The 19,836-nt window shown below is 43.9% G+C and overlaps 1 protein-coding gene across 10 annotated transcripts in view; it reads right to left on the bottom strand.

Annotated features, from left to right (window-relative positions):
- The window catches only part of LAMA3 (laminin subunit alpha 3), a 241,734-nt gene that overhangs the window by 203,606 nt on the left and 18,292 nt on the right, over positions 1-19,836 (bottom strand). For all 10 annotated transcript variants that reach the window (XR_009497350.1, XR_009497351.1, XM_059895307.1 and 7 more), the window contains exon 2: positions 17,295-17,447. Coding sequence is in view for 8 of the 10 variants with exons in the window: in XM_059895307.1 (XP_059751290.1) it covers positions 17,295-17,447 (153 nt within the window). In the remaining 2 variants the exon portion in view is untranslated. The remainder of the gene's footprint in view (positions 1-17,294; positions 17,448-19,836) is intronic.

The raw sequence follows: 19,836 nt of genomic DNA, 5'->3' as shown, positions 1-19,836 counted from the left end.
GAGGCAGGATGGCCCATGAGGCAGCACACACTCCGTGATGGACTGGACTTCACTCGCGAAACACAAACTCAAACATAAAGTTATTAAGGATTTCAAGACGGCGTGAAGCCCCAAGCTTGGGTCCCCCTTCTCAGCACAGGGATTCAAGGACCAACTTTGAGAAGCACTGACTTAAAGACAGACTGACCCAGTTGAAGCAGGTAATCAAGACAGGTCCCAGCACCCAGGAGAGGGACAAAAGGGTTGCAACTCAGAGCTGGTGCCGCTCCAGGCAGGAAGTCTCCCCGTGTTCTAGAATTAGATATCAGGGTCCCAGCCACAGATTACAAGCTCTCAGATAACTGATGAAAGAGAACAAGACTCTCAAGATCCAGAGAGATCATCGTGATGAACTCGTACGGTAACCAGCCATTCTGGTTTGCCTGGGACTGTCCTGGTTTTAGCAACAAAAATCCTGCATCCCAGAAAAGCCCTTAGTCGCCAGCAAAGTGGGACGGTTGGTCATGTTATGACCAGGCCTAGTACTGACCCAACGAACTCCTTTTTATCTTTGAAAGACCAGTGGAAAGACTGCTGCCTTGTGAAATCTTCCCCACACACCCCCAAGCAGAGGTCGTAGCTCCCTCCGTGGTGGTTACACTTCTCAGGGTGCACGCTGATTCTGCATTCGTGCATTTGACTCCCCAAGAAGCACATGAAATCCCAGAATTTTATGTGAATATACCGGAGGGATCCTGTCATAAATGCCGGGGAAGGAGAAGAGAGGTGGAGAGGACCCCATTGCTAAGGTGTGACGTGGGGACCTGATGGTAGTGGGGCCCCAAGACAGCTCAAGGCCAACCAAGTGTGGTCCCCGAGCTAGAAACCCGGGCTCCTCCGCTTTGCTCACTGGCCTGCGGCTCAGTCCACAACCTGAAGCTCTATCTGCTGGGATTAATGCCCCAAGATTGAGGAAATGCAGGGCCACAAAACAGGAAAATGGAGCAGGTGGCTGCAGTCACAGGAAGAAGAGGGAGAGGTGACACCTGTGAGAAGGATTCGTCAAGTTGAATTATTACAATAATAGTAAGGAGGAGGGAGAGAAAAACTAGCATTTGTTGAAGATTTATGATGTGCCAGGTACTAATGCCCCTGTGTTTTAGTAGCCTTTACAATAACCCTAGTGTTTTGGTACTAATATTCTCTCTACTTCATAGATGCAGAAACTAAAGTTTGCAGAAGACGCGGAACATGTTTATGGTCACAGAGAGTCGGTGACAAAGCCAGGACTCAAACCCACGTCTGATTCCAAAGCCCAGGCTGTTATGCAGTTAGCTGTGCGGGCAGCCACAGGGCCAGACGGGGCCAAAGGAGGAGTGTGGTCCTTTCTTCAAGGAGTCATTCCTCCCTGGTTGTCCTGCCAGAGCCAGAAGTTGCCGCACAGCCTGATTTTCTGACCCTGTGCGTACCATGCCCAAGAAAGCCGGCAACAGGAGGAACACAAAGAGTTACCTGGCTGTGCGGATGTTTGCCCCAGTCTCCAGGTCTGTGTGTCCCTAGCATAGTGTCTGTTATCACTGGCGACGGGAGGCTTTGCCCCCCGCCCCGCACCTCATCTTCTCCACTGCCCGCCCTGCTTCTGGCTCAGCCTACGCCCGCTCTTCACTCCCCAGGGAGGCTGGCTGATGAGCAGAGAGTCCTTCCGGCCCCCAGGCCCGCACCAGGCATCACCCAGAGCATCTCAGAAATGCAGAATCCAGAGGCACGCCTGCAACTTCTGAGTCAGACCTGTCATTTGAAGAGATGATTCAGATGTACATTCAAGTCGAGAAGCACTGGCCCAGCCCACAATATATGTCCTTTTTTCCATCAGGCGCACATTGCCAGCGCTGTTCTTTCTCCTGTGGAAACCCAGCCTCAAGTGAGTTTTAAGTCAATGTATTACCTCTCCCAACAGCATTAGCCTTTTAACAGCTTTATCTTCAGTGAAAGGAATTCCAGGGGTGGGTGGACAGACTGCTCTATGCCCTGAAATCACACCATGCCCACAGCCGCCAAACCATCTCCATAGAAAGCTGGCCCAGTTTTTCCAGCGATGGACTATGTCTTCTCCATGCTATGAGTACAGACCAGTTTGGGGGACAAAATAAGTATTTCAGGTAGCCAAATTACAAGCTAATTGTGCAAGTCTATCTTCTCTAGGGTAATATGTCGAGCAAGAAATTTCAGCAAAGAACATGCTTTATTAAAGAAGCTCCAATTGTTCTCCAAAGTAAGCAATAACTCTTAGCAAGAGTAGCAATAATGGTAGGAAGAGGTACAACGTGGGTGAGAAGGGGTCTTTGGAAAGAATGCCTTGAGGAGGGGTTATGAGTCATGATATGCATGCTGAGGATAAATCCCTATATATTTAGAAATGAACCCTCTCTCAGCTGTCAGCACACACATTATTATCCTACTGTCACTGGAAACATTTGGGGGCAAAAGAAAAAATATTTGGGAATGAAATAGTACAATAGCTAATGAGGCCTTATAATTAAAGGATATATTTGCTCAAGGGAAAAAGAACATATCATGTCAGTTCTGAAAGGAAATAGCTTAGTAAAAGCAGGTTCTTTGTCAGTTATGTATTGTAAAAGGAAAATTATAACCTGGCATGGTCTTCAGAGAGCATTTAATGCTTGGTCATTCTGCTTGACTCTGAGCTTCTCTGTGACAATCCACTTAAAAAGAAGAAGAATTGAAAACTGAACCTTAGCCAGCTTACAAAGTCTGAGTGTTTTCTATAGAATCTCACTGTACTTCTCAAAATGACTCAGAAATATCATTAACACTATAAAATAAGAAATGTTTCTATATGAATATACAAATCTTTCAGGCTTAGAATAATCATGAAGTCAGGTAAAATACGTTTTGACAGTTTATTCTAAGTGTTAACCAAATGTATGACTGGAATGAAAACAGCGATTATATTTTTACTGTTTCATCAATATACTGCTTGTCTTCATCTACATCCCATTTTGTTTAAGAAAAAAGGGTTGGGAGGGATTTAGAACCCTAAATCCTAAAGGATGTACAGAAAACAGCAATATGAAATTACCCAAGAGCAAAAACAAACAAACAAAAGGAGTGAAAGGAAAATGATCAATAGGGATGAAATCTTGAGCCCACAGTGAAGTTTGCACACAAAATACGGGTCATGAAGTTCTATACACTTGCACAGTGTAGCCATAAATTTGCTCTTAGGAGCCAATATAAATAGGGAAAGAGGATCCCAGTGTCCATAAGTTTTGTTTAGTTTTGTTTTTTAATGCCCCCAAAGAAGCACAATTATTTCAGGGACTAAAGGGATTTCTCAAATGGATCTTCTTAGGGGAACACTCTGGAAGGTGATGGACAACATCCTGAGAGAGGGACATGGTTCTAACCAAACACCCCCCGCCCCCGCCAGGGGCCACAGAGGCTCATAGAACCGGAGCAGGGACAGAACGGGAGCATCACATGCAACATCATCCCACAGCACCTAAGGGCGGCTCTGCAGCCAGACTGCACAAGTGCCAACCCTGTGTCTACTGAGTGCTCCCCTGTGACCATTAGTCCTAGGGTCAGGAGGCTACATAACATCCCTGAGCTTCTGCTTCCTCTTCTAGAAAATAGGAACCTACCCTACAAGGTTGTAGTGAGGATGAAATGAGCTAATACTTGAAAAGTGCTTAGAACAGTTTCCAGCATAGGAAGGATGTTAGCATTAAAGTCACGTTATAGCGGCCATAGAACTTAAGGTTCTCAATTCTAAATTATTCATCTTGTGAAGCAAGGTGTTATTCCTCTCGCTTCATCTTGTGAAGCAGATGTTGAAGAATTTTCTAAGACTCATAAGCAGATCTACCACAAGGAAAAGGGCAACAGACCTTCTTACCACCTATTTTTTCTAAATGTTTCAATGAATATTCTAAATGTAAGTGACCCAAAATCCAACTTTTTCATTATGTCTTCAGTAGGCTCCAAATGGCAAGGGATAAATACTTTACTATCTGTTGCATATGGATAGCTTTTGGTGTATGAGGGACATGTGTACACTGGACAGATATAGTAAGGAACTCTCTGGACACTCATTCATTCATACATTAAACATACATTCACTGAGTTATTTCTGTGTACCAGGCATTCTCTATAGGAAGGAGTAGAATACTGTTCCTTATTTCGTGGTCATAATTCAACTGAGCCCTCTCCCTCTCTTGCTCTCTCTCTCTCTCTCTCTCTCTCTCTCTCTCTCACACACACACACACACACACACACACACACACTTACATTATATGTACTTTCTAAAAATTTACAGTTAGTCACCTCCTCAATAATTCCCCTTCATTCTTTCAGAGATGACAACTGGGGGGATTTGGGTCACTTTCAACCAGTCAAAAAGCATCCTTCGAAAGTCAGAGTGCTGGTGTCACTCAGAGCCCCAGCGGGAGACAGAGGACCTACTAGAACGAAGTACTTGCGGAGACTTTCATAAAGCAGCTTTCTACGACAGAGTCAGCAGGGGCGACAGCTAAGAGCACCTGAGCGCCGTTCCCACCCTGGACCTGAAGGGCAAGGTCAGGAAGCGGACACTGGAGCTGAGACAGGGCTGTTGCTGTAGGAGCCAAGCCCCTCAATAGAAGCACGGAGATCCTGCAGTCAGTGGCGGGTAGACGCCCCGGCCTCACTCTCCTCCTGCCCTCTGAGCTGAGCACGTGCATGCACATCCCACTGGCCAGACTCTGCCAGAAGCCCAAGGCCAGGGAGAATATAGATTTTGCCCATGAAGGTCAGCTGCTTCGGGCACTGAGCAGGGCGCAGGGTGGCTGGAGGCAGGGGAGGGAGACCATCCCGGTCACAGGGGGACTCGAGGCTACAGTCTTAGACAATTAGCAAACGCACCTTGACCTGCATAACCAAGCCTGAGCCAGAGAAGAGACTCGTGGTCACAGGAAGGAGAAGCAGACTTTTCAGGGCCAGCATCAATAACACTGAAGAAAAATGACAGTTAATGGTCTAGAGCAGCGCTACTCAGAGTGTGGTCCGTGGACTGCTTGTGACTCATCCACAGTGAAACAAGGACAGAAACCACGGGTGAGCACTGAGAAACCTTCATAACAATTGGAAAGAACAAGTTGGCATCTATTGAATCTGATTTTATTAAATGAGGCTTATATTTTGTACGTCTTTAGGCTTTATTTTTCAGTTCATTTTTCTAAGAATTTGTTTTTATTGTATCTTACAAAGGTACTGGTCTGTGACAGCTTAGAAATGTTTAAAAAAAAAAAATGGGTCCCTTGTAACAGACGGTTTGAGGAGCCCTGGTCTAAGCAGTGCTTCTCGAATCTTCATGTGCCCTTGGATTGGGCGGTGGTTTTTGCAGCCTTGGGGAGAGTAGGGGGCACACACGGATGGAGGAAATGACAAGAGAGGGGAGGAGAGCAGAATCTAGGGCTGAGTGGAGGCCGGCTGGGAGAGTAATAAAAGGAGTGCAAACCACAGCAACCTAGCAACGGGGGCAAGCCGGGCAGCCCGGGCAACACGTCAAACCCACCTGTCCTAAACACCAGACGCTTCCAGGTCCAGCCCTGCCCAGGCCGCGCAGAGCTGGGGACATACCCTCGCCCTGAAACACAGGAATTTGCAAGATGGCTGCCCCCTACCCAGTCTCCCTGCCCTGGCCTCCCTCCGCAGTAAGAAGGCAGGACTCTGCTTTCCTTGTGGTCCACCTGACCTCAGCCAGGCCCTGGGCTCTGCTCTCTCACCCTGATGCTACCTGCCCCCTGGCTCTGCCCGCCTGCATCCTCTGATAGAGACACCAGCCTGAATTCGTGCTGCGGGGCCCTCCCACATGGTGGTGAAGCAGGACGAGGTCCCGAAGCAGGAGGAGGGCGCTGCATCTCCCCGCCCCCGGTGCGCCCCCTCCATCTCGCTGGAGCTCCTGGGACACCGTGTGCTTAGAACCGGCCATGCGGGGACAGCGAGAGGCTGCTGGGCCAGGGTGATTGCGAGAGGCAGGGGAAAGGCCCCAATGTTCACTCCGGTTATTCCGCAATGTTGAGAAACTGTAAAGGTAAACATGCAATCTCATCGCTCAGGGTGCTTAAAGTATATGGCACAGAGCTCGTCATGCATGATGTACTGAATCGGGAAATTCCTACACTGCAGGACATTGCCGTTAGTGGTTTGAGAGTTAAAGAGAGGAGTGCAAATAGCATGGGAGCTTGCTGTTGAGTTAGAGAGACAAGGAGCGAGCATGAAGCATCTCGTCTGCAGGCTGCATGCCAAGGAGACCTCGCGAGGAAGAGAGGCAGGAACTCCGGGATGGGATGGGGGCACATAAAGCCGGGCCCCTCCGGTCTGGAGGGAGCTGCAGAGGTCCCAGGAGGTAGGATGTCCATGCCACCCACGTCATGAGGCCACAGGAGGCCGGGCCGGTGGGTACGGCTGGAGCCAGGCGGGGAGCATGGTCCTGGTGGAGCCCTAGCCCTCCCACCTGGCTCCTCGGGCCACCACTCTGGGGTTGGGCGGGGCGGCCGGGGACACGCACAGCACGCCTCCTGAAGGCGGGCAGGAAAACCAGGAAAAGGTGGTGGTTTGATTTGGTTCTAGTTTTTCTCTAAAGGAAGGAAATGCAATGGAAGAACGGAAAGTGAAAAGCACAGAAACTGGACTAGGGAAAGGAGAGGCTTCAGGAAGAAAAGAGTAAAGGAAAATGTTTGGTGGCACAGGAAGGCTCCAGGGCCACCAGCGGAAAGAGGGGCAGAGGCTCTGGTGCAGGCCCTGGAGGACGGCGGGCAGAGGAGGGAAGGCGCCGGGGCCAGGGATGCCCCGAGACGTTACATTTAATACAAGCTCTCGTTGGAACCCTTGTGAAGAATTCATGAAATTCAGTTTTTCCTTATATATGCTTGCCATTAATAGTAATAGAAAAACTGCCATGATTTAAAGCCGAAATATGCCTAAAATCATGAAAGTTTCACAAGGGAAGAAACAGTTTTCAAGATTAGCTAAAGAATAAAAGAGGCTCTTTTTAAAAATTTTCCATTTACTGGGCATTTCTCTGATTCTGTTGGCATTTAAAGACCTCTAGCAGGCTGACCTCACTGAGGGATGAAATGGTCAGAAGTTTATATCTGGGGGATGGAGGGCATCAGGAAAGCTCCAAGGAAGCTTTTCCATCAATACCTCCAATCCCACTGGGAATAACTGTGCCTTTTGCCCTCTCTGTATTGAACTCTTCTTCTTTCCCCAAAAGGAGAGATTTTCCCAATTGTCTTTACTGTCTTTCTAACTCTAAAAGTAATACATGTTCAGTGAAAAAAATACAGATATAATAGCTAACACAGACTGAGTTCTCCTAGTGCATGAGGCATAATTTTAAGAGCTTTTCTGTGTGACCTTATTAATTCCTCACAACAACCCTATGAGGGTGGTTCTAGATTCATCCCCAAATCTCAGATGAAGAAACTGACCCCGAGACATTAACTAGAGGGCCCAGTGTCACACAGCTGGAAAGTTCTAGAGCCAGATTTGTACCCATGTAATAACCCAGAGCCATGCAGCTGAATCACACTGTAAAGGAGATTCACAGAAGAAAGTAAAAATCAATAATTGCTCCATCCAGAAAAAGCACTCAGCATTTTCGATTCCCTCTTTCCTGACTTTTTGCTTTGCTTATACACACAAAGAAAATGAAATCATACCACGCTATATATACAGCTTACATATAGTTTGCTTTTTTTTCTTCACACTATAGCATGAACTTATGTCAGATCAACAAAGACCCCCTCTGTGGCATCCTTCCAATGGTTGCCAATTAATCCATTCAATGAATCAGTCCCCTTTTACTGGACGTGAGATGGTTTCCCACGTTATGTAATTATAAACAATGCTCCCAAGAATATCTTTGCTTAAACATTTTAAGCACTTATCTCATTATTTCCTTAGGATAAATTCCTAGAAGTACTAGTTCCACGGCAAATGTAGATAATAATTTTTTAAGATGCAAACGTTCTGGGAAGATGTAACATCAGTACTGAGCTTCCAGAACTTTACTGTGAATATATTTATAGATCCTTCACTCACTTGGAAGAGATAAGGCAGTGTAAGCTTATTGGAAGCCTAGAAAAGGAGAGAAGGAGGGGTGTCAATGACAATTTCTCTAAGTAATGATAGTACTAGTCTATGTTTGCCTAGTGCTTCACAAGGATCAAAGCACGTTCACCAACACTGTTCACAAGCGTCTCCAGCCATAGCAGGGAGTCCTCCCCACACACACGGGGGAGGGCCTGCCAGGACACTCCAACCCCAGCCTGCCCGGGTTCTATGCCTCAGTCTCTTCCCCACCCTGACCACCCCCCTGGGACCAAAGGCTGGCACAGCAGCCTGGGTCCTTCGCAAGAAAGCAAGTGGCTCTCCTTCTGGTCAATTCCCAGTTCTACCTAACTCAATACCAGTGCCTTGGCATGCCATCTTCCTCCTATCTTCTTAACTGCATGGCCAGCCCTCAAAGAAAGAGGATTAACCTTTTCTAGAGGGTACCAAGGGCTTTGTTTCTGTTTATCTTTCTCTCGGCAGCATGAGCCATGATCCAGGGAGTTTTCAAGAAATGAACCCCGGTGCATGTTTGCCGTCTAGCTCTCTGAGAGACGAATTCGATGGGGGCTGACCCACAGCCGGGGGGCCCCTCCTCTAGTGCCTCTTCCTGGACTGCAGACCTTACCCTCCCATGGGAGGCCAAACCCTGGTTATCACCCTTCCTGACAAGAAAGATCCCTCTGACCACTCTGCAATGGCCTTAATCCTGGCACACAGCTGAACACCGGAGTCACAATGGTGTGGGACTCAGGGTGACCTGGTAAGAGCCCCAAGGAAGTCACGGTGACCTCTGTTTAGCACTTTATCATATTAACATATATTCATAGAGAGTTTGGGAGAGAATTCCGGTAGAAAAGTGTTGCTGCTTTCTAGTACAATTCCTATCCCTGCTTCTGATTCTTGGTTTTATGTTGTCTGACTACAGCCTACTGAATGTTTTGGAAGGAAACATATTTAACTCATTTTCTGTTATGTCTGTTATACTTGTGGTGCTGGTTATATGCGAACTAGCAAAGGTAAATGTAAATAGGGAGATTTAAAAAATAGAGCCCAGCTGTTCATGGTTAGAGCAAGACACATAATCAAATGGGATATTATAAAAAGAATAGTATTGAAATGTTTCTTTCCATTTAGTTCATCATGTATTGAGGATGTAGGACCTTCCAGGACATTTAAGGCCCATGGAGAAAAAGAAGAATATGATACGCTCTTTGACCTTCAGGAGCTCACGGTGTACCAAGCCTTTGTGATAGAGTGTAGCAACTGCCTCAGGGTAAACAGAAACAGAAGGGAGGGAAGCAAGCAGTCAGGGAAGGTTTCCAGCAGGTGATACCTGAGTTACCTTGGGAAGGAGGTAGCCAGACCAGGTGGTGAACATGAACAGCACCCAAACAAGGCCACAAAGCAGGAAATGTCATGGAGTGTTTAGGGAATTACCAATAGGTCCCTACTGATGTGACGTAGAGTCTGCAGGAGAAAGTGGCATCTAGAAAAGAAGCTGGTGAAAAGGCAGGAGCTAGACTGTCAGGGGACTTATATGCCATGCCAAGAAACTTGGACTTTATTCTGGAAGTAATGGGGAGCCACTAGAGGATGTTAATCAGGGAGAATGACACGTTTAAATCTTTGTTGCGTCTGGAAGCAGTGAGAGAGATTGACAGGTAGATGCCTAGAAAACAGCCAACCTCAGTCATTTCTACTGTTTCTCAGCTCATCTTTCTGCCACATGAGTGACTGCAGAACTAGGGGAGGGACCTGAGAGCAGAGGCTGGGAGATGGGTTAGAAGATTGGTGGACTAATCACAGGTAAAGCTGTCAAAGGACAAACTAGGGTAGCATGGTATTGATGAGAGGAGGAACGGGACTCCAGGATATTAAGAATCAAGACATAATAATTAATTAGATGGTAAGGAGCACCAGGAGGGGGAAATGCAGGAATGTGGAAGAGACTCAGTGAGTACTATGCTGGTATACCGGCTCCTGGAAAGAAGCCTTGATGTGTAACATTGGCTAATTCCTGTGGTGTAAATGCTCCCACCACGGCTGATGTCAGCGGATACAGAGCTGGGAAGAGATACACAATATCAGCTTTCACCACTGATAGGAGCCACCTGCAGCGCACAGAAGAGATTGCCTAGCTGACTAGAAAGCTTGCTTCCCTTCTAGGGCAACAGCTAGACTATGTTTCCTGCCTTCCCTGCAGTTAGTTAGTCTAAGTCTTTGAACCATTGTTTGGAGGGGGTGACCAGGCCAGGATCGGTTACGCTTCAACTATTCATGAATGAGAAATAAACCAGCATTGTGTTTAGCCACTAGCATCAGATCTATCTGTGTCAATCTTACGTAACCTTAGGTAATAATCTTACGTAATACATGGAGTAAATGTTAATTCAACTTTATGGCTTGAGGAACTGGGTAGATGGTGGAAAAATATATTGAGAAAAAAGAATACATCAACTGAGAAAAAAAATACTGAAAACAACCAACATGGCCAGAGAATACGTCGTTTTTAGGTCAGAAACTATTTCCCAGGCATTATTTTCTATAGTAGTGTTTAAAGATCTTGGAATCTATTCACTAACATACATTACCGATGTTATTGGTAATGATTCAGAGAACTTAGCAAAGTTGACATCTTAGGATTCTATTCTGTTGCTGTGGATCCACTTAGCTTCTTTGAGTTTTTCACACATAAAAAGAAAATGTCAGACTGCCAGATTCTTCCTCATGTGTAAGTTCCTTAAAAAGCACTTCAAAGGCAAATTGCCATTTTTAGGTTATTACAGTAGCATAAAGGATAAAATTGCATCCCTAGTAGCTCAGGAGATTTTATCCGTCCCTATTTTTCTACCCACTAACAAATTATTTGCTTTCAAGGGTTGAGCCTCATGATTATATGTTCATTAATAGAATATTTATTAATTATAAATTTGCTCTGAATAAGACCTGTATCTTGTGTTATTCCTCTAAAATACTTAAATGATGTTGCAGAGAGACCCAAGTATTATAAGTGGAACCAACTCTCTAGTTAATTACAGGGCCAATGCAGGTCCACTCCCACCCAGAGATTTGGTCTCACAGCAGTATGCTTCCACTGGTACTACATGCCCGGGAAATTCAGACTGACCCTGAGTCATCCTTGGCTCATTCTACATTCACTTGACAAACATTTATTGAGCATCTACTATGTGCTGAACACTATGCAAGATGTTGGGAGCAGAATATCATGTAATGAACACAAGAAGACATTGTCCCTGGCTTCCTGAAGCTTATAGGCTAGAGAATTCCTAGAAATTCCAGAAATTCTAGAAATCTAGAAGACTGAGTCAAATCCAATAGTCATCTGCTTTCTGGATTGAACTGTATCCACCCAGAGACCCAACTGAGTCAGACTCTTAATGACCCAGGCAACCCAAGAACCAATTTAATCCCCCAAACCCACACACTCAGGAAGAATCAGAAAGTAGCCCAGGCCTTCCTCCCATCTGAGTCAGAACTGACAAGGGCTACAAAGAATGTTTTGGATTCATCCACCAAAGTCTCATAAAAGTTGAAGAGGACCAGGAAAAAAAAAAAAAAAGGTGCCTAGAAGGCATCTGAATACTAAATTCACTCTCAGATGCATCTGGACTCTGAGGAGTTCACAGTCTATGCTGAGTTCATGAAAAAATAGGTAGACTAATGGGAAATTTCTCTGTGACCTATTTTTTTTCTTTAAAAATTATAATCCTGTTTCCTTCGTTACTCTGAATCTGAGAGCTTTAGAAACATTTTTCTGGATTTTCTACTTACTGCATTTTAAATAACTTGTTCATAGTGTTTGCTTGTGTGGACGCCTAGTGGGGTTTCTGGACCTCAGTCTCGGCCCCTTTCTTCACTGTCTTAGTTTGGGTCCTCTCTAAAACCAATTCTGGGGCTTCCCTGGTGGCTCAGTGGTTAAGAATCCACCTGTCAATGCAGGGGACACGGGTTTGAGCCCTGGTCTGGGAAGATCCCACGTGCCACGGAGCAACTCAGCCCATGCGCCACAACTACTGAGCCCACATGCCACAACTATTGAAGCCTGTGCACCTAGAGCCTGTGCTCCGCAACAAGAGAAGCCACCACAAGGAGAAGCCAGCGCACCACAACAAAGAGTAGCCCCCGCTCGCCGCAACTAGAGAAAGCCTGCGCAACTAGAGAAAGCCTGCGCGCAGCAACAAAAACCCAACACAGCCAAAAATAAATAAATAAGTAACTTTAAAAAATAAATAAATAAAACCAATTCTGAGATAAAGACTTGGGTACAGGTAGTTGATCTGGGAGTTGATTTCAAGAAGTATAAATTGGAAGAGAGAGGGACACAGAGGAGGGAGAAAAGCCAATGACTGAGGTGTTAATAGGCAAATTCCACCAGGGCCAACTGGGGCTCCGTCCTGGTGGAGACTCTGAAGAACTGTGAAGAAAGCTCCTCGGAATTGTCCCAAGAAGAGGCAGGGAAATGAGGGGATTTTCCACCAACTCCTGTCTCTTCTGGGTTGAGGGTTGCCTTGGGGGCATTAAATCCTGCACTTCATGGCTAGCTACTCTAAACACAGGCTAAGAAAACTCCCAGGGCCTGGAAAGAGCCCTCAGGCAGGAAGCAGGGAGTCAGGTGGAGGCCCTGGAGATGGTACATGTGTGAACGGGCACAGGAGCTGTGGTCCGGGCTGCCCACTCAGAGGGTCCCGGAGGGCTGACGGCAGGGCCTGGCCTCACAGCCTTTGCCTCTAACAAGGCCCAAAGGACTGTCTTATCTACGGTAAGATAAGATAAGGGGTCTGTCTTATCCAGCCAGGCCCCTTTCCCCAGCAACCCTGCAGAACAGGGCGCAATGGCATCTTTTCACACCTCCAGCCTCTGAGGCAAACATTCATTCCTTTTTCGGTTTTGGGGGGGAGGGGTGTTTGTCTGCTTTGTCTTTGTTTATTTCTACTACTAATAGGTTAAAAACAGTACTCTCGAGGGCATGACAAGTTGTGTAAAAGCCTTAAAATTCGTCTTGAGACGGTTTTCCTGTTGTTCCGTGGAACCCATGAGTCAGGCATGTTTTGCTGGGGATCCTGTCTTGCCCCTGTGCTGGTCCCCCTCTTCCTTCCCACCTGAGATCCAGCCCCTCCCAACCTCCCGGCCACCTTGACTTCAAGGGACCATGAGAACCCCTGCCTCACCCACATTCACGTGTTTTTCCTTATACCTCACCCTGGAGGAGGAAAAGCAGAGTGAATATAGGGAGTCCACAGAGTAAGATTCGTTCTGATTCTGAAGGAAATCCAGGAGCGTAACTCAAGCCCATTGCTACAACTTCTTATCTCACAGGGGGAGATCGTCAGAGGTCACGCCCCACCAGGAAGAAACAAATGTCCCTACATTCCAAAAATTCCCCTTTTAATAACTGGACATCCACAGTTTGCTTCAAATGTCAAAATGAACTCATTATACTTGGCCAGACAAGATGAAAGTTTCCAGTAACACATTCTGTTCTTATTCTATAGCCTGAAACTGATTAGTAATATATAATGTAATGAACTTGAACAGCCCCAGAATATGCCACTGCCCCTGGAGAATTGCAGAACCTTCCTACGTTTGCCACCTTGTAAGGAGGAAAACTGCCCTTCAAGATCAAGTCCTGAAGGCAATGTTTTCACTTGTCAAACTGTGTTGGCCAAGAAAAACAACAATGAAAACCACCAAGCAGTCCAAAACACAACAGAGAAAAGTAACCCCCTCGCGACAACGTAAGCTGCCAAACTGACTACAGCACATGAAAGTCAAATTCCAGTTCTCAATAGCTAGAAAAAAAGTGGTTTGGTAATACCAAGTTCATGGCCTATATTTTATTTCCCAACGATGCATCAAGATTCGCACTTCCTTAAGTCAGAAGGAGAAAGACAAATACCATGTGATATCACTTATATGTGAATCTAAAATATGACACAAATGAACCTATCTATGAAACAGAAACAGAATCATGGACATAGAGAACAGACTGGTGGTTGCCAAGTGGGAAAGGGTTGGGGGAGGGATGGAGCGGGAGGTTGGGGTTAGCAGATGTAAGCTTTTATATACAGGATGGATAAACAACAAGGTACCCTACTGTATAGCACAGAGAACTATATTCAATATCCTATGATAAACCATAGTGGAAAAGAATATTAAAAAAAGAATGTATATATATGTATAACTGAATCACTTTGCTGTACAGCAGTAATTAACACAACATTGTAAATCAACTATACTTCAATTAAAAAATAAATTTTAAAAACTAAGAACAAGAAAGATTTGCACTTCCTAAATCTCAGGTCTGTAGGTCGCTATTCAATTATGAAATCTAACCTCTCAGTGACACTTTCATGGTTAATTCCAGTAAAAAGGAGAAAATACAGATCCCACTACTGGGGCATAAAATATGAGTCTTACAAGACAAAACATGCTTGTTAAAGCACATGTTGCTCCAACACAAGGAAAAAGAAACATCCTCAGTCTGACATAATGTATATTGCGTTCCCTGCTTCTAGACTTTTCTAGAGTATTTTCTACAGGATTATATACAGTATTTTCTAGAGGGGCAGAAGTTAGGAGTCGGTCTGTTTTAATAAGGAGTGTTTACTAAAGTTCACTTTATTTTATTAAATAAAAACTTACTTAAAAACCACCAGCCTGAAGAGGTTTAAAAACAAAGTAGTCAACTCATTCAAACCTCACGGCCATCCTGTGAGGTGAGCACTAGTATCATCTCACTTTATAAATGTGGAAACTGCAAGAGAGAGCAGTGAAGTCTGTGGCTCAGGGTCACATAGAGAGTAAGCAGTGCATCAGGGTATGAACCGGGGTGGGCTGACCTGAGGATCCACACTCTCAGCCACCTACGAGGAGCATCCCACCCAGGAAGGAGGGGGGTGGGCACAGTCTTCATGAAGATGTTTACCATGGCTCATGTCTGTCAGCAACCAGCAAATTACTAAATTGTTCCTATGCTGGTGTTTTTTTAATTCATCTATCTTAATTAAGGATTTTTCGATACATCAAAAGGGTACTTTTAAAAGGTAGATTTTTTTAAAAAATAGCCTTAAGGGAAAAAGAGCAAATCCACAAGGCACTGGTATGTTCAGTAAACATCATTTAATGGGTTAAAAGTCCCAGCTAACTACAGAAATCCTCAGTTTAAAAAGTGGTATGACAGGTAAATCCTAGTCATTATAGGCAAAATCTCTACTGAATTAATGCTAGAAGGATAAGACTAATTCATAGTTGAAACTGGGGTTATGGAGTCTTTCACACCATGACGGATCTCCATGAATTATCTCAGATGCAAACTGACGGTGAAAATATTCTCAGGAGAGGCCTGATTTAACAAAACATATGGGCAGAAGAGGTGGAAAAGCCTTCTATCACCAAACTGAAGATAGCACGTTCATTGGAAGGAATATCAGTATCATTCGATTTCCAGTCTGTGGGATGCATTTCCCTTTTGTATTGTTATGTATCCCTAACACCAAGAACAGTACCTGGCACACAGAAGGTACTCAAGAAATATTTGTTGAAGGAATAGGGTGAAATATATGGGAGGCATTGCCTGGTCTGAAGGAGGAAAAAAGAAGGTGCATTAATTTTCTACTGCTGTTTAACAAATTACCACAAACTTAGTGGCATAAAACAACACCATTTATTATCTTGTAGTTCTTTACGTCAGGAGTCTGGGCATGATGCGGCCAGGTTCTCTGCCCAGGGTCAAGGCTGCAATCAAGGTAATCACCAAATGCCTGCGAAGACCCACTTCTGAGTTTGCACATCTTGTTAGCAGAAACCAGATCCTTATGGTTGCAGGACTGAGGTTCCTGCTTTTTTTTGCTGGCTGTTGGCTGGGGCCTCTCTCAGTTTCTAGAACCCACTCTTAGGTCCTTGCCACATGGCCATCACCACAGGCAGCTTTCCCCTTCAAGATCAGCAGGAAAATTTCTCATGTTTCAAATCTCTTCCTTGGGGTAGGGCTCAGTCACTTTTAAGAGCTCCTTTAATTAGGAGAGGTCCCTCAGGATAGTCTCCCTTTTGAGCAGCTGACTTGGGACCTTAAATGCATCTGCAAAATCCCTTCATCTTTGTCACATGATGCCACTTTATCACGGAAGTGACATCCACCGTATTTCCAGTGCTGTCCACAGTCAAAAGAGAGGGCCATGTACAGTAGGAGGGAAGCATTGTGGGGACCATCTTAGCCTACCACAGGAGGACAGGTCTTAGTCAGGTACCCTCATGGACCAGCTGGCCAAACAAGGACAAAAACTATGGTAGTCAGTGTCCACAGAGTCAGAATTTCCAGGAAAGAGAATGCTATAAAAACATCTCTGCCATACCCATGTTCATGGTAGCATTATTCACAATAGCATAAGGGTGGAAGCAACCCAAGTGTCCATTGATGGATGAACGGATAAACAAAATGTGATACCCATAAAATGGAATATTATTCAGCCTTTAAAAGAAAGGAAATTCTGACACATGCTGCAACATGGATGAACCCTGAAGACATTCTGCTAAGTGAAATAAGCCAGTCACAAAAGGACAAATACGGTATGATTCCACTTATATGAGGTACCAAGGGTAGTCAAATTCATAGAGATAGAAAGTAGAATGGGGAGTTAGTGTTTAATGAGTACAGAGGGCCAGTTCTGCAAGATAAAGAAGAGTTCTGGAGATTGATTTCACAACCATGTGAATCTGTTTAACACTACTGAACTGTACACTTAAAAATGGCTAATATGTTAAATTTTATGTTATGTGTACTTTACCACAGCCAAAAATAATAATAAAAGATACCTTTGCCAATGATACTACTTACAACTATTTTTTAACTCATTTAATAGATGGGTATGGGTGTCTGCCTCGTGACAGGCGCTGTGCTGGGTGTCGAGGGACACAAATATTAATGTAACAGGTTTCACAGTAATTAGTGAACTGAAACTGAAGTTTGCTTTTAAAATAATCATTATTATATCAGAAATAACTGCAGAGGATATATGTATATGTATGACTGATTCACTTTGCTGTATAGCAGAAACTAACACAACATTGTAAATCAACTATACTCCAATAAAAAATTAATTAAAAAAAGAAATAACCACAGAAACAATGATCCAAACTAATTTTTCCTCATTCCAGATGAAATGCCCCAACTCACCTGCCCCAGATCCAAGGTGACGTTGACTTTGTTGTATCGCGTGCCTGAGGAGAGAGGAGGGCTTTGCCACCAAAGTTCGGATCCATCAACTGCATTGGTGATGGGGTGTGCTTTCCTGGGGTCCTCGGAATTGCAATAGTCACAGAACTGGCCCTGAAATAATAAAGCTCTTGTTTTATTGTCAAGTAGTTTTTTCTTATCAATTTAGTAGAAGAGGTAATCGAAACAAAGACAGTTTTCTATAGCTTAGAGAATTCAGCTATTGAATTTCATCATAATGTTTTCTGAAGACAGTAGTAAGGCTTTCTCTTTTTCATTCAGTCTTAAACCATATCACCTGTTTATATCTCTGTTTATCGTGTTTCTAGGATACACATTATATTTATCTTCCATCAGTTAGAGCTATGTTTTTCTTGTCTTGTATGACACTTTAAGAAGAGCCTGTTGTGCCTGGGATGCAATGATGTTCTCCTTCAGCAAATCCTTTTTACTCTTTACATCCTCCTCTGCAAGCTCTGTGTCAAGCCCTGGGATACAAAGAGGATCCCTGCTCGCAGCTCCAGTGGAGGCGATAAGCATACAAGTAACCATAAAGGAAGTAGGTTTGGCAAGGGTATAGAGCGCTGGGTCTAAGGCAGGGTGGAAGAGGTGGGATTTCAGCTGCCTGTGAGGATGGAGAGGAGGTTGGTAAGTGGCAGTGAGCAGTCAACAAGGAAGGTGTTCCAGGTGGAGGAACGAGCACCAGCAAAGGCACAGAGACCAGCTGGTCCATTTGAACAAGAGCATAAGTAATGGAAAACTACACTTGAAAGGTAAGTGGGGGAGATGTGGCAGGGCTGTGGATACCGGAGTGAGAAGTCGGCAGTTAATTTAGTAGGTAAGTGGGAATCCATTTTTACCGGGAGTGGTATTTATTTGATATTATCACCTCTACTGAATTCTGATTCTACTGATATCATCTCATCTTCTTACTGAATTACTCTTTTTTAGTAGGCAGATTCTCTTGATTCTATTTTGTTTTGTTTTATTTTGTTTTGTTTTTGTAATGAATTTTAGCACCATTACCACTCAAAAAGCTGAACATAGGCCTTTCTTATATACTGAATATACTTTTAACTGGTTCAAAGCCTTGTGCTTACCCAGTAGTGGATGTCACATACTGAACTGCTTTGCTCCCCAATTAAATGACCTAAGGGCATAACTACCACATAGGAGAGGGATAGAGAAGCAAACTTAGACTCGCAGCCCCTCCAGAAATGTGCTGTGACAAAAGGGTAACTCTGCCCCAGACAAGCATCTTGGAAGTTAATTTTTAAATGCTCAAGGATAAATTCGATCCTGGTGTGGAACTAAATGAGTGGCCGAATGTTTTCATCGAGTGTGTTACAGAGGGTTCTTTCATATGTGGTGATATATTATGTACAACTTTATCTTTTGACCCTTCATGAAGATACTTCTGTAACTCAGAAGCAGCACCGTGGGGTATGCAGTCCCATCAGTTCACGAGCCCAGAGGCCACATGTGTCTTGCGCCTTCTCTATATCACTTCAGCCTAGAATGTCATAGAAGCCCAATAAAGGAATAAACCCCTCAGGGTTTTTCAAAAAATTGTTTGAGTCCTTTCTATAAAATTTTATTATTATAATAAGTATAATTAATAACTATTTAAGCTAGGACATATTAACATTTATGAGTATTTTTGCCCTTTGATGATTTTTATTTTTCCCATTTTCTCCCTAGAAATCATTTTACCAGTTTAATTATTTGGTGAGGGAATTAAATTATTATTTCTTGAAGTTTAGAAGATTTACATGTGATAGAAGCAAATCTCCTCCAAGGATGTGGATACTTATAATCTACATTCACCTCCATCTCCAGAGTATAGATATGAGGAATGGAGATGTTCCTTTTTTGTTGTTATAGATGAATTAAGGACTTACCATTAGAAATAAAAGTTTAAAATCTCTCAGTGGAAAATAAAGGTGAATACCTTTAAGAACTTGGAGCAAGGAATGAGTTCTTAAACAAGATTCAGAAAGCATTGACCACAAAGGAAGAGACAGATTTGACTACATTAAAATTAAGAACATTGGGTCTATCAACAGATGAATGGATAAAGATGTGATATATATATACAATGGAATACTACTCAGCCATAAAAAAGAGTGAAATAATGCCATTTGCAGCAACATGGATGGACCTAGAGATTATCATACTAAGTGAAGAAGTCAGACACAGAAAGACAAATATGATATCACTTACACATGGAATCTAAAAAAATGATACAAATGAACTTACTTACAGAAATAGACTCACAGACATAGAAAACAAACTTATGGTTAACAAAGGGGAATTGGGGAGAGATAAATTGGAAATTTGGGCAGATACACACTACTATATATAAAATAGATAAACAACAGGGACCTACTGTAGAACACAGTAAACTATATTCAATATCTTATAATAACCTATAATGGATAAGAATCTGAAAAAATATATATATGTGTGTATATATATATATGTATAATTGAATCACCTTGCT

The sequence above is a fragment of the Balaenoptera ricei genome, chromosome 14 (genome assembly GCF_028023285.1).
Source record: "Balaenoptera ricei isolate mBalRic1 chromosome 14, mBalRic1.hap2, whole genome shotgun sequence".
NCBI classification, from domain to species: Eukaryota; Metazoa; Chordata; class Mammalia; order Artiodactyla; family Balaenopteridae; genus Balaenoptera; species Balaenoptera ricei.
This window is presented reverse-complemented; position numbering and strand designations above follow the sequence as displayed.